Genomic DNA, 15,902 nt, shown 5'->3' on the forward strand with positions numbered 1-15,902 from the left:
TTAAGTAAGTGGCGAGAACCAGGCACGCCGGGGTGCTTTGGTTTTACGTTGGAGGCCTCAAAAGCACGCAGGAGCAAAGGTCTAGATATTTCCGAGAATCCTGCACCAAGAAAAGGGCTTTTGTTTACTCAACCAAACCACAGTTAAGAATTTTGTGCTCGTGTTGTTCAGACATTTGTTTGACTGCTTGTCAAAAGTAATTCACACATGAATTCTTGCATCGTGTCGGACATAGAATACAGATGCAGCAAAGTAAACAAGCCGATTGGCGATGGTGATTATAAGATTCTTCTAATCTACTCCAGTCTCAAGCATTTTTGTCTTCTTTTTTTTTTTTTCCAGATGACGAAAATGTTTGGCGACCTCCGTATGAAAACGGCAGATCGCTGAAATAATTCTGGCTTTCCGTCCTCCTACTGCAACACCTTGAAGCGCTGTTACCAGCCTCCAGAACCACAGCAACACCATGGCCTCAGCACTGTGGAGGTGTCCGGCCTTTCCTTGCCTCCTGCTTCTTCTCCTTTGCTTACACTGCTCACAAGGTGAGTGCCCACGAGGTTTCACGACAGAAAGTAGTGTTAATGAGATTCTAGGCAACATTTCAAAGAGCTATTTATTATTCCGCTGAAGAACTTGTTGAATTTCTTTGTACGTGTTGTTGTGGCCATTTCTGAGAAGTGAAGAGCCACCACATGAAAAAGTTGCCAAGTTCTTTAGTTTTACTTTTGTGAAAAGTTGAGGCAGAGGTGAATGAATATTCCTGGCCAGGTTTGGACTGAAACATGCATCTGTGCTTCCATGGTGACGAGACTTTCCCCTTCAAAATGAGACATTTTCTCTTCCTCAGTATTAATATTTCTTTAAGTGAACTCAGATGTTCCGAATTTGCTGAGAATTTATGAATTTGTTATTATCGCCTTGACAAATTTGATCTGGGCAGCCTGTGTACCTAGAACCATCACAAGCTGTTGAGTGGAACGAGGAACTTGGAAATAACGGGGCTCGGTTTAAATTTGTTTCCTGTCCCCTCCCTTCCTTTTGATTAGTACGTTTAGCTATAATTACACGTGTTGTGACTGAACACTCCCGTCAGTTATATGCCCATCATGATGTTGATGTGTGGCTGCATTAATTATGATCATTTGCTTTTTATTCCCTTTGAACGGGGAGACAAAGTAACATGGAATCACATGATCGTGTGCCAGGTATTTTATCAGATGGCTTCTTTTTCAATTTTGGATTTGTATTATTTCTCCATCCAACTCTTTTTTTTTTTTACAGTGATTGATCTCTTTTCCTGTTTTATTTGTGGTATATAATTTCCTAACAAAGACAAATTGGCCTTGCTTTCTGACTACCACAAGCAGATGTCTTTTTTTCACCAGATTAGTCATTTTAGGTGATATGGGAGTGACTCTTGCTGAGGTCCTTGAACATTAAACCTCCTGCTTGGAAACTAAGCTGAGTAGTTCTTTTGAAATTCTTAAAGAGGGAAACTGCTTCGGTATGCAGAAAGTGGAGGTTTTGGGTTTCAGTTGATGTGAGGGCTCTCCGGCCAAAGAATGCATATTTGCCTATCCATCAATAAAGGAGCGTTTGTGTGCGCGTGTGTGTGTGTGTGTCCATCTGAAAACAATATCTGACTCTACATGCCACTCACCTTCAGCCAGTCCAGCCCCGGAGACCTGCATCCTGCTGCTTATGATCTACGTTTCCATCAGCATCCCTGCAACTCCACCTGATAATTACCCCCTGTCCCTCACCGGGTGCTAGTATATAATCAGGTTATGATTTTCACCCAAAACATTCCTTACTCTTTGAAATCTTTACTGAAAAAAAAAAATATTTCCTCCTACTTGCACAGATATTCCATCTGGTGGGAAGAATCAACACCATTCTTTCCCCCTTTGTTTTGACTAATTTTGTTCAAAATCATGTACAAAGTGCCAGAAACATACGGTGTTGCACAGAAAATTAGGCCAACTTTTAGTTTTTTTTTATTTTTGTTTTCTTTTTAAAGCAAAATAAGTGCATCTCTAAAAGGCTTAAAGTGCAAATGATAAATTTCTTTAATAGTGTTCGAAATATCCCATTTTTTATTTTCATCATTAAAAAAAAAAGTTAATGATCAATGTCTTGCAACGTTTTAAACGTGTGGAGCACTGATAAACCCTTTTTTAACTGGTAAAACTATTGGGACTATTGAGGTAGAGCTGGTTGTCCAGTAATCCAAAGGTTGCAGGTTCAATCCCAGCTCTGACTGGAGAATGCTGCTGTTGTGTCCTTGGGCAAGACTCTTAAACTGCCTTGCTTGCTGGCGGTGGTCGGATGGACTGGTGGCTCCCATATTCGACTGGCCTTGCCTCTGTCAGTGCGCCCCAGAGCAGCTGTGGCTACATCGTAGCTCATCCCCATCAGCGTGTGAATGGGTGATTGTGTTGTGAAGCGCCTTGGGGGGGGGGGGGGCACCCGGACCCGGACCCCGGGGGGGACCCCAAGAAGACGCTATACAAATACAGGTCATAGAAAATAGACAGTGAAACTCTTGGATTTGAAAATCCTGACTGATCTATGCCACACTGTCACTTAACATTCATGGACTCACCCATCTTAACTCACGACGGGGAAGACTGTTGTTGGTTTAGCCTCCAGGAAACCACAGAGAACGTCTCGGCTAGTAGAAGCAAACCGTTGACATTAGCAACTTCACCACATGCCAGAAGATAAAACATCAACATTACAGAGCAAAGAGAGTCAGTGGTAGAGTCACATTGCTGCTATCCAATCAGAGGCAAGATGTCCAAATATCAGGAAATAAGACTCCAAATCCTAGCCTTCTGCTAGTTCCTAAAGCAAGCCCTGAGTACGACTTACAAGGCATTCATTCCTACTAGAGACCATTGCAAATGTGTTGCTTAAACAAATGATCCAAACCTTTAAATAAATATCAAAGTGAGTCTGAATTTTCTTTGTTACTGGCAAATTAATTCTCTGCGGTCTTTGGAGGATTTTTGTTCCTGCAAAAGGCTTCAAGTGATTTTTTACTGTCATATTTCATGCCTGAATGTTTTTTGGGTCTGTCTACAGAATCCCTATAATTTCTGATTCTTAGGACTTGGAAGACCTTTGGTTTGCACCCCTCGAGGTTCATTGTGAATTTGAAGTGTTTTATAATCATTATTATTCTTTTGGAAACCCTTTATTCTATGTGCGGCTTTTTTTTGACAACGTGTCATTTTTGCTTCCTTGATTTACTGATATTTATTTGAATACTGTCTTCTTTCTGGTGCCGCAATAGCCTAGAGTATGATCCATCTTCTGTGGTCAAACAAGTACAAGCGTACAATTTAGCAGCGTTTTCTTTCCCTCTTTTAAACAAATCATTGCTAATTGCTGGCAAAACTCTCTATTCTATCATCAGGCCACAGGACTTGTCTGCAAAATGCATCAGGCTTGTAACAAAGTTCATTTATAAACTTGATGGCGATGATGCAGTAAAGATTTTTTTCTGTTGGTGCACTGTATTTGTGCAGCTGTAGCTGCACAGCAGAGCGTTGCTTAACCTCAACAGAGCCTGCAAAAAATTCCTGAAGGTCTTTAGCAGTCAAAAGGGGTTTTGATTTTGCTGTTTTAGCAGCTCGACTTGCAGTTTTTGCTTTTCCTTGACTGCACACCTCCAGTGTTTAAGTTATCTGCAATTTTTAATTTGATCGGAGGCAGAGAAAATGTCTACCTGAACTTGAAAACATCTTTACTCTCTTCTCCTGCTTTGCAAGAGTTAATTATTTTAATTGCCAGAGAGCTTTGGCAGCTCCTTATTGGAGCCTATGGCTGATAATTGCTTGGACAGGGTCTGAGGAGGGCAGAAAGGCATCTTATACATGTTCATCACCTGGAGTTTGCTAATGATGAGCGTGAAGGGGAAATTGCACAAGCTCATTAAGGTGTGAGAACTCAATTTTTAGAATGTGCAAAAACAAAAAATGCACTATTTACCTCTGAAGAAAGGGTATGTATTTGCACATCTTTTATATTTATATCATAGTACATAATGCATTTATTCACAGCATTTATAGTATTTTCTTGTCAAAGGAATACCCACATTTTCATATGTACCAAATACGCCGTGCAGCTCCGTTGGCTCTGCAGAGCTCTACAACAAGTTTCGGCCCATTGTTCAGCAGCACAGTTGATTTTATAGTTTCGTACACGTTTTCTCATAACAGTGTTTTCATCTGCTGTTAGCATGAAGACAAAAAGCTGTGAAGCAGAGATGAATGCGCCGTGCACATCTTGCTCAGTACCACACAGTTAGCTGCTATGTGGTGAACGTAGCGGCGCACTTAGCAGCACAGAAGCCGGTACGTCCCACAGGAATTGGTTGGAACCAAAAACAGACCTGAAAGAACAGGAGGTGTTGGATTTAGGCTCAGCAGGGAAGAAGGTACGGATGTAAATTTTAAATTAAAGACACAAAACACTAATGCAGGATGAAGCGTCTGCGTCATTTCAAAAGATTTTACTGCGTTTAGATGGAAATCTTTAATCCTGTCTGCATAGAGGGATACTTACCAAAGATAAACACATTCTTGTATCTGGTTTCAACTATTTTTGAGTCATTCTAAAACCAGTCTAACCTTTTTAGTGTTTCTTCATGCACTTTCCCTTGGCTTCACGATTTGTCGCCCAATTCTTCCACATTCTTGTACCATTTTATAACCAATCCACAAAATGATGCTTCCATCAGAGCAAAGTAGGTCATGCAGGTATTGGAATTGTTGTATATCTTTCAGACCGCTGAGCCGCCCCGTCTGAAGAAATGAAAGACGACCAGATTCTGAAGGAGCAGCTCCACAAAGGTGGGGCAAGTGCACAGCGGCGTGTCTGCTGTGGCTGAATAAGAGCTGTTATCTGAGTCATTAAAGCGAGGAAAGACAGATGTGGATGGAGGTTATGTCAGACAGTGTCAACACTTTTTTGTGTGTTTTAATAGCAAATGAAGACTTGGCACCTCAACCTCCGTATCTAAATATTGCATAAAAGTCTAATTTAAAAGATGAATGTTAGAGATTAGGATCAGGGCAAAAAGGGAGTGTTTGTCAATGTCTTACTAAAATGTGTTGGAGAGACTTTTATCTGCATGGCTTCTTTTTAAATGATGAACTAAATTAGGAATTACGTATAAAAATGGACACGATTTCAGAACGAGTGTTTTCATCAAATTAAAAAAAAAACTTTAATCATCCCCGAGGGGCAATTGTTTCATTTCATTTAGGCTCTGCAGGGAAGAAGGTACGGATGTAAGATTTAAATTAAAGACACAAAACACTAATGCAGGATGAAGCGACTGCGTCATTTCAAAAGATTTTACTGCGTTTAGATCAATTCTGCTACATTTGAGTCCCCTTTTACTCCCAATGGGGATTTTGTTTATAGTAAAAGATTATTACAATGAGCACACCAGCATGCTTGTCTTCCCCCACAAAGGTCATGAAGGTCTCGCCACAATACTCGTGTCAAGCAGGGCCCTAAATTGTGCAGACGATGGACCATCCCTCGTGCCACGCTGGTGTTTCCAGCCTCGGGTTGGGCTGAATGGGGGAGACTATTGTGCTCCAACTTCTATCTGGCCGTGGGCCATACACAACCAGTCTGTCATCCATTGATATGCTTGGCTTGCCATTTTATGATTCATATCGAATGCTGCGGGTCCACGGTGGGGCGATCATGAATTATCTGCTAAACCGTGGGAGATTCACAGATGACTGGTCAGTCTGTGTGGTGAGAACACGCATAGAGGGAAGGAAAAATGTGATATATCGGTCTTCCTTTGAACTTCCGCCCAACTGGAAGAATTTCAAGAAACAAGGCAGGGGTTCATCATCTGGATTGAATGGACTTTCCCTGTAGATTGGGCGCCTCACAGAGATGGGGAAATCATCTCATTATTCTATATATGTATATATATATGTGTGTGTGTGTATATATATACAATATATATACAGTATATATATATACAGTATATATATATATATATATATATATATTCATTTTTTTTTCTAATTTGCCCAGGTAGTAATTCTAATCCTGTATTTTGCAGTTATCGCAGCCTGCAGCAGCAGCTTTGCAGAGTCCGGACTAGACATCTTTCTCTCTGACATTGCGCTGGAGTATTTTTAATAACAGCCTGGAAAATTTTGAGCCATAAGAGAACATGAAAATGAAACAAGCCAGACCCACATGAATTTCCAGGATCAAGATTTCACTTGAAGGAAATGAAATGCAATATCGACCTTGATGGGTTCATCTTAGATTTATTGCAAAGGTGATTTCCTGAGTGAGTGTTTTTTGGGGTTGAGCAAAAGCTGCAAGAAATGTTTCCATCTACTTCTTGAGTGTCAGAATATAACTCTTTCCCTCTTCCACAAGAGAGGCTTGTCCATTATTGTGTGTTTAGACATGATTGTAAAAGTCGCAGTAACATGGCGAGCTGACGAACGAGCACTTAATTTAATGGGCTTGGGGGCTGCAGCAGTTGTCTGGCAGTTTGATTTCATTTGCAAAGCACACCTTAAATCTCGCTTGCTTGCAGCATCTTAGAGCAGCTCAATTCACACCCCCTATGGCAACAAGTTATATAAACAGTGGACCACATGTACAGCTCGCTCGTTTCCTTCCTTAAATGCTGTCTGAAGATGTTGCTTTGCTCCTTTCCTTCTCCAGGCAGTCTAGTTCAAATAATGGATGAGTCCAGCTCACAGCTACGGTGTAGCTCGCTGCAGACTCTAAACTTTGCTCGCTGTAAGTCGTCGTTTCACAGGAGGGCTCAGCTGTCATAACAAAGCAATGCATTTATTCTTGAAGGGAAGCAGGAGTGAGGGGCTTCAAGTAAAACCAAGTAAACACTATGGAAAGACGCAGTTTTTTTGTTTTTTGCCTTTCATTGTGTCTTGGGAGGTGTTTGCCTACAGCACAAATCAGCTCAAAAACAGGAAGACGAAAGTGTTTGCAGACGCAACAAGAACCTGTTGCATCTTATGTGTTTTACCATTCGGGATAGTTTTAAACAGCTCGGAGGCATGTCACAAGTTTATTTGAACGGGAAGCACAGACGCTAATCAAACATGGAAGAAAGAACAAAACAAAAGCAAGTACAGCGTAACAACGTTTTTGTGGTAAAGCAATCAAAGCAGGTTGGTGCTGTGAATACTGGATTTCTTTAAGTGCCACCTCTTTGGCTGTTTTGTCTTTAATCGTGGCATCTATGTGGAGCGGTAATTTGTCAAGGGGATGAGACACGACGTGCGAAAAGGAACACAGATGCCATTTAAAGAAAAAGCAGCCCGCTGTTTGAAGAAGAGAATAAAAGGAGGCTGCGGTTCTGTTTACTCTGTTGTGAAAATTGTTTCAAAATGATGCGTTTGTGTCTACCTGTCTCCTCCGCTCGGTATCAGAAATGTCATAACAGCTCTGGTCTCACACTTTCGCTACTGATGGTTTTTGGGGTTAAAACTGATTTAGAAAGTGGGGGAAATATAGCAATCAGTAAAAAGTGTGTTGCCGAAGTGAAAAATGTTCAATTTGTGACAGCTCACCCAGAGTTTGAGGCAGAAAGACAAAACGGGTTCCCTTTGAGTTTCAGCTAAATCCCATTTCTCTTACTCCTCCATGGCTAATGGTCATAAATGATGCGAGTCGGACTGATGAAGTGTGTACACACTCATTCTGCTGCCTATGAATGTGGCTCTGTTGCATTCCCTGCTTTACTAATCTCCTGCGGCTGATTGTGCGCCGTAGAGCATGACCACACATTTTTTTGGTCTAGGAATTAAATGTCACCCAAGGGCGGGTCACCTGCAAACAAAAGGCCACCGGCCGATTTGCAGGTATAAACAGCCTCAGATAAGGAAAGCCTTCTCTTGCCGTGCAGGAAATTGAATAAGTACAGAGCAATAGGAAAAGTCAGTGAAACGGCCGAGCACAAAGAGAGTTTTTGTTTGCCTTACACTATCAGTATTGACCCCTCGTAGCGTATATCCTCATTGAGTGTGCACGGCACAATGGTTTCGTCGAAGATGAGGTGCAGGAAGCTGTCTGTCATCTAGATCTCCCCATCTGGGCATCTGTTATCAGCTCTCCTGTTTTCTGCTCACATTGACCGGAATGCTGGTGGAAGGGAATGGGGCAAGGTCATCACGCTCAAGTCAATCAAAGTGGTCAGCGTAGCAGAGATAGCAGGGGGTTATTGCTAAGGAATGTGTGTTTCTTTTTTTCCATTGACTTTCTAAACTTTTTTTTAGACTTCAAAGTGCTGCAGGTCAGTGCCCAGTGTGGCTTTTGGAATGATAGAAAATAATTTAGATCCACCAAAAAGCAAAAATTAACTTTTGTCAGGATGAAAAAGTCATGGGTGAGTAAGATATTTTGTTTCTTATGTGAGCAGGAAATAATTTTTGACACTTCTGCGCAAAAGACACATTTACATATCTGTAGTTTGTTTGCAGGGAACCAGACAGTCTTGATGAATAGTTACGTGGGCCACAAAGGTCTCCCTTTGTCCTCCATTGGTTTTTCACTCATTTTCTGCCTAGGTTTATCTGGTCGGCTCGGGCGGTATCCAAATGTTATTACCGTCCAGCTTCCTCCACATTTTACCACGGTGTAAGGTCTCAAAGCCTCAAGTGGAATCACCAAGCTGTTGGCTTGGTCCTTCACCGTTCAGAAACTGAATAACAAACAATATTACTAAAATAATAACATATTACACATAATATTAACAATAAAAAAACGCAGCTTATAAGAAGATTTTTTGCATTAAAAACCTGCATGTTTATCTTTACCGGCTTCAACATAGGACGCTGTGCACCGACTGTGTTGCCTCAGTGCTGAAGACCCGCTTCGATGAGCTCGTGGCACAGACACACGGGTACTTTGAGGCTATTTGCGACCTCTGGGGAAGACCACCATTAAAAACAGGCCCCAAACAGAAGGCTGGTATTTCAGCTCCGCCTCGCTCCTGTGCCGATGGGGCCCGCATCTTTCTCAGTCATCTTTTGTTTGCACAAATTACCTCATCAGTGTTTACCAGCTCTCCTTTATTGGTTGTTTCGAACCCAAAATACTCCCAAACTGCAGAAATTGTGTTCTTTCTAGACACCTAATGAGTTGGTGTGCGAGCTGCCATTTTTCTCCCCGTCTCTCGGCGCGTCTCCTCCACGCTGTCACGCGATGACATCACGTTCATAAACTTTATGGAACTGTTCTAAAATTTGGACAAAACATTAAAAACTATTTAAATAAAGCTGAAAACCACACATTAGTTTTATACATTAAAGGACTTTTAGTTATCTTTTTAATTTATTTTGTGTCAGGTCTAAAATATATTTATTTTACACTTTTTTTTCTTCTCTTGAACCTAAATCACCAGACTTCTGGTCAGTGTCTTCATCTGGCTGCTTGCTTTTGTTGAGAGTGTGCAAGGATCTGATTAAATGTCCTGAATCTGGACAAAGCGCAGTAACACACTGGAGTGACCAGCACCTTTTTTATATTAAGCTGCTGCAGAGTCGGCAGTCTGCAGGAAGAGCACTGCTAGCAGGACCTCAGGGTGTGTCTTAAGGAGTTGCTGATAAAAATCACCTTATTGGTTTAAGTAAAAGCCCAGACTCTGCTCTAATTACATTAAAAGTAGGGTTTGTAATGTGCAGGAAAATGTGCGTTAGCTGGAAAGCGTGTGTTACGATAAAGAATCTTATCTGTATGTTCTTCACGTAACGCTACCAACATTTCCTGTTAGGATAAAAGAGCAATAAGGAAGCAACAAGCACTGAAACTGGACTGCACCATTTAATCTGCAAGCTCTAACACAGTTACGACTTCCACACGAGGGGTTTATTTATAGACTCAAACATACTAATATGGACCAGTGGAAGTGTTGGAGTGACTGTGTTAAAGACCACTGCAGGCTCCGCGTCTGCAATCAAGATAAAGTGTGCTTTCCTTATCCGAGCCGTCTGTTCATTATCATCTCTGGGCCGGTCTCTTCTCCTCGTCATCGTTGCAGCCTCTGCCTCATCGTTCATGTCATTCATGTTCAGCTTCTCCTGACACCCTGTCTGAGCTCTGTCCATGCAGGACTTTATGAAAGGAGGTGGTGGTAGGGGTCGATTAGGGGAACTCTGCCCCAGCAAACAAGAACAGAGGCTGGAGCATGTGATGGGGACTAGCCCACATCCTCCTCCCTTCTTTTTTCTCTGCTTCATCCTCCTCTTTCTTCCTCTCTATCCCCACCCTCTGGGAGGCACCTGACTTGTTCTGAGACGTTCCTTGTGTGGAAAATCCAGATGGGGTTTAAGTGCAAGAGTAAAATATGGGCTTCAAGGGGGGTTAGGCATCACTCGCGGTGGATCAAACCTGTGAAACTATAACCCCTCCGCACACGGGAGAGTTGCTCCAGCTCACTTCTTTCTGTGTGTTTCATCAACTTCCCTGAAGAGATGCAACAATATGTTAGATATTGAACAAGCAGTGAACTAATTCTGTCAGAGAGGCACTCTCCCGGGAGCGTAAAAAAGATTTTAATCTTCCAAGCCAAACATTAGTTTCTTTTTAATGTTTAGCCTCTGATATTTGCATTCTTAAGAAAAGGTTGTTTCCCCAGTAGATTATGAAAAGTGTCAAATTATGCTTTCATCAAAGGAACAGACTCATGTGCTGAACAAAAACATCACAACCAGTAACATCCTCAGCAGAAAAGTTCCTATCGTGGCTTTTTATTAGGCACTGACCCTTATGCATTTAGTGGATTCTGCAAGTTCATCATCTAATGAAGCTTTCCTGTTTCGCTGCAGATAAACTTTGATGTGCACTCGCAGGGTCAGGGATCATCCCATCATCTGATCAAGGAAAAAAAAACTTTTGGCAGCCAAATTAAGAGAGTTTTTTTGCTATAATTTGTGTATTAATATGTAAATAGTTCATATTTTTCTTGAGTCATGCAGCTGAGTTTGTAACTTTTAGCAAAATATTAACAATTTCCTGTTTTGTATCCCCCAAAACAATATCTCAACGCTGCATGGCTTTTCTGTCATCCATCCATCCATCCATCCATCCATCCATCCATCCATCCATCCATCCATCCATCCATTGTCTGAACCCGCTTTGTCCACGTAGGGTCGCGGGGGGGTGGGGTGGGGGGGTGGGGGTGGTGGTGCCTATCTCCAGTGGTCAATGGGCAATCAGGCGGGGTACACCCTGGACAGAGAGCCAGTCCATCGCAACACAGACACACAGGACAAACAATCACACACACTCACACTCACACCTAAGGACAGTATAGACAGACCAATCAACTAACAGTCATGTTTTTGGACTGTGGGAGGAAGCCGGAGTACCCAGAGAGAACCCACGCATGCACAGGGAGAACATGCAAACTCCATGCAGAAAGAGCCCGGGCTGGGAAGCGAACCCAGGACCTTCTTTCTGCAAGGCAACAGCTCTAACCACTGCACAGCCCTCTTTTCTGTCATGTTGCATGAATTTAGAACATTTTCAAAAAATTTGCAGGCAATTTTTTTCTGAAAATAGTTGCTCTGCTCTCAGAGAGTACTGCCTGAAGTCCAAGCTCACTGAGAAACTGTTTTTTACTTGTTATTTTTTAAATATGATTAGTCACACTGAGTTTCCCATGCAGGCTGAACATGAAATAAGTCTTCTATCCCCATTCCCTGCATTAGCCGCCGATAGAAAACAGACGGGATACACTCAGATAGGAGAAAAAAAAGTCTATTGCACGTAACATTGACATTTTGCATATATGGACTCACCCATCTTGGCTCGTGACAACGAAGGCTGTTGGTGATTTAGCATCCAGGAGAGAGTAGAGCTTGTCTTAGCAAGTAGAAGCTAACCATTGGCATTAGCAACTCTACAACATGGCAGAACTCCTTCAAGCTTGTGTTATTTGTGGAGATAAAACAAAAGTGTTGCAAAGCAAATAGAGTCAGTGGTAGAGTCGTGTTGCTGTTAGCCAATCAGAGACAAGATGTCCAGATATCAGGTCATAATACTCTACAACCTGTAGTCTGCTGCTTCCCTCCGCTCTGGTTCACCTCTTATTCCTGAAACAGGAGGGCCAGAGCTTTTTTCCCACAGAGACTGACCCACAAGGCATTATTTTTTTTCTACTGACCACTGCTAATGTGTTAAAACAACAAGTGAACTTGGTCTTTAAACTGTTGGCTAGTTAATGAGAGAAACAGTAGACAACCTTGAGGAGGGTCTTTGGCCAAATTAGTCAAGATGGTTAATTTTAAACCGCTTGGAACAGAATTAGGACAGTTTGTAACTAAACAGGAACAATATTTGCACAAAGGTTGTTCATTCGTCACATTTTTTTGTTTTTTGCAATTGCATCACGGCCCATGTGACCCAGCCGTACATAAAAATTGTCACAAAAATGTTGTACGTACTAATTCTACGTGATCCCAACAGAAAATGTGCGTATTCTATCAAATTTCTGTAAATGTCAATAGTGGCAGTCCATTGAGATGCAGGCTTTATGCTTCCTTTGTAACACTCCATTCAGTTAAAAAGCTTTTAAGTGCTAAAAACATGTTCAACAACTTTATCTGGTCTGTTTGGTCCAACATCAATAAATGAAACTGATAGCAGCTCTTTTAAAGCAAAAGGCCACGCAGACTACTTACACATAACATCAGAAAGCACCTCATAACAGGGAATGTGTTTTTTTGGGAGAGGTATTAGTCAACAATTTAGTTTTTGAAAAGGGTCACAAAGTCCAGGGGAAGCAGCTCAAAACATAAAAATATCTATTTCATTTAGTCTGAATCTATTTCTACACATATATGCAAATATTCTTCTGGCTTCTTTCAATCATGGATTTGTTCTAAGATCCTTCTTTTTGAATCACTTTGTGTAGTTAAGATGAGCACAGCCATGTACGAAAAAATAAAAAATGAACATATTTTTTGATGCTGCCTTTTCATACAATTGATGTTGGTCAGGCACTCTTTTTGTCTTTCAGCTAAGCATTTCTAGCAATTTGAACTGTGGAAGACATCGTCCCCAGTCGGGGGCTTGACATGGCTTAAATATGGCTCATTTGTTGTAAAGTCTTGTTTTTTGCTTTGCAACCTCACAGGAATAACAAGATAATGGGAAAACAGTCTTAAAGCCACTAAATGTTTTTTTTTCTGCATACATGATAAAATTTAAAAACACTAAAGCCTTGGACACACCTTGTTTGTTTTCAATTTCCAAACTTTTTTTCATGTGTTCATTGGCTTTTTCATGCATTGTTTTACCTTTAAAACTGACTACCTCTCTTATCTCGTCTTCAGTGTTTTGGCTAATAAAGCTCACTAACTGGTGCTTGGCAAGCTTTCGGCTTACTGCATTGCTAGCGTGCATACGTGTTGTTTTATTCAACAGAGAAAATATGAAATGCCTCCTTCTGGTGCAATAGCATCTAGCTTTCTCTAAATTGGCCCACCTGAGGAGTCAAGAGGCAGCGGCGGGCTTCTGTCATGCTTAACCTCAGCAACATGACAAACCCTTCGATCCAAGCTCTTTCATGGAGATATGTGTCAACACTAAATAAGTTTTTTATTTATCATCCCTTGCTGTTTTTTAAGTCTAGAAAACATTTAGTGGATAAATTAGAGAAAAGGCTGCAGTACAAATTATGACTTGGAATTTGAACCTGCGACGCTGAATTTATGTATCATTGAAGAGAAAAAGGATACGACTCAGAGTGCTTCATCCCACCACAAAGCAGTCGGTTCTATATTGCCAGTTTCTATTTTAGAAATCTTATATGGGAATCAAGAGTGTCTGATAGCAGCAGTCTGGGAAAGGCGGGTGTAGCCCCGGGGTTTGTGGTCTTGTCTGACACTGTCTTTAGAAACAATTCCCAGCAAGGGTGGACCAGTGCAGGGACTAAAGTGTCATGAGAAACGGTGCAATGTGTCCATCTTGATTCTCAGTGTTTCACCGCATTTCGACAGTTGAAATGAAATTTGAGCTGCTGAGACATATTGGAGGCTTCTAGGGTCGTCGTCCGTATTTGAAAAGCAGGTGTTACTTTGTGAATCCCAAATCTCCGTTCTAATCTCCCACCTTTCTGCTGTGTGCCTCCCATTGAGACGTGGTCAGGTACAGCGTTTCTGAGCACCTCTGAGTTCTTTACCCTTTAGGAAGTAAATGTGTAGATTTCCTATTACAGCAAATGTTGATCTTTGCATAAAATGCAGTTTTATACCGTTTATCTCATTATTTCCCCTTTCTGACAAGCAACCTATGAGCTTCATTTTGATAAAAGTGCAGGAAAGCTCTTAAAGGAAGCACGCGTTGATAATTATTTGTAAAAATCACTTGTTTGGGATATTTTTAGCTCAAATGTTAAGTATAAAATACCCTCAACAGAGTAAAACCTGCTGCATGACTCCGGATATGGGATTATAGAGGCATCTCCTCCTGTTAGAGAAAAACTTGACTCAAGATTTCCTCTTTCTTCCATAGATGTTAGCTACCAGTAGTATGAGGAATGAAACAACATAAAAAGACAAACAATCCTGAAGTACTCCTGCTGTGACCATGCTGAGGGCTCTCTTATTTTACTAAAGGCTACACCCTCTTTTATGCTGCAAAAGAAAGCGTCCCTGTCCAACTGAACCCCAGAACAATAGGGGCCGTGCTCAGGGAAGCAGGGCCATTTGCATGCAGCTGTTTGCCGTTTCCAGGACCACAAAGGCCAATCAAAAGAACCTTAATAGAAGATGACAAGCATCAAACCAGTGCTTTTGCTCTGTCTTTGCCAGGCAACGTCATTCCCTCTACCCTCCAAAAACGGCCCACATTTTTTTTAACAAACATTCCTCCAGTTATTTTTGCTCCCAACGTCTGAAGTCTGGACGATGTGTCGTTTGAAGGGTTACAGATTGGTCACGACTGCATTCTTTAGAGCTCACACAGACCAGCAAAGATGAGCCTGAACATGTGTGTGTGTGTGTTGTCTGCCGCTTGTGTTTGTCAAGCAGGGAATATCTCAACACCTAACCTACATCACGTTTTCGTTTTATCTCCAGGGGTTTTGTCGAAGCCACGGAGTGTAAACGGTGTGGAATGGTTTCAGATGCACCCATCTGAGCCCCAGTGCCACTTCCAATTTAAGAGATGTTGATAGAAAACAAAATATGTATTATGAAGGGGATTGTCGGCAGTGAATTATAGGCTGTCAGCTGGAGGAAAAAAAATAAAACTCCCAGAATGCAACACACTGAGCAGCAGCACCAAACCTTGCTTTGCTTTCATGAGCTCAGACGACTTAGCAGGCAGGTTGGGAGCAGGAATCTGAAAAGCTACTTTTCGTGCCGCTCCTCGCTGACAAGAATGCATGATAAGGCTTCACGCCAACAGGGGCAAGAACAGGGCTCAGCCTATTATCACTGAGTTAAAGTAGTTACCATGGCAATTTGTCTAGATTGTCCCTAACAAATATAAAGGTGCCTCACTGATTTAATGTTAAACTGAGGCGTCGATTTAACAAGAGCAGCGTGTCTACCACACGCATTTCTACAGGGTTTGCATCATGGATTTCATCCTGCAGTTTCCTTGACACCGTTTTCTCTGCAGCTGGTGGCCTTCTGCCGCAATCTTCAACTGCTGCAAAGTTGATCAGTCAAACAAAGCACAGAGCGTGAGATGAAAAGATTTCTATGCCTCCCTACGACTCACTGTGCACACAAACAATCCTCCCTTCTTTTCAAAATCTCACAAAACTTGTTTAAACCAAAGAAATCCACACAGAAGAATACACACATCCAGAAACCTTTGTTGTCGCAAGGTTTTCCCCCATAGCTGCGTCTAAATCCTGAGATCTT

General features: G+C 41.7%; 1 protein-coding gene across 10 annotated transcripts in view; it reads left to right on the top strand.

Annotated features, from left to right (window-relative positions):
- Window positions 1-15,902, top strand: part of LOC107383893 (adhesion G protein-coupled receptor L2) — a 113,689-nt gene that overhangs the window by 31,522 nt on the left and 66,265 nt on the right. For 9 of the 10 annotated variants that reach the window (XM_015956771.3, XM_070541665.1, XM_070541664.1 and 6 more), the window contains exon 2: window positions 343-542. In XM_015956771.3, the coding sequence (XP_015812257.3) occupies window positions 467-542 (76 nt within the window). In that variant the 5' untranslated portion in view covers window positions 343-466. Of the gene's footprint in view, window positions 1-342; window positions 543-15,902 lie in introns of those variants that run through there. The other variant, XM_070541667.1, reaches the window with a different exon arrangement.

Source organism: Nothobranchius furzeri, chromosome 11 (genome assembly GCF_043380555.1).
Source record: "Nothobranchius furzeri strain GRZ-AD chromosome 11, NfurGRZ-RIMD1, whole genome shotgun sequence".
Classification (NCBI taxonomy): domain Eukaryota; kingdom Metazoa; phylum Chordata; class Actinopteri; order Cyprinodontiformes; family Nothobranchiidae; genus Nothobranchius; species Nothobranchius furzeri.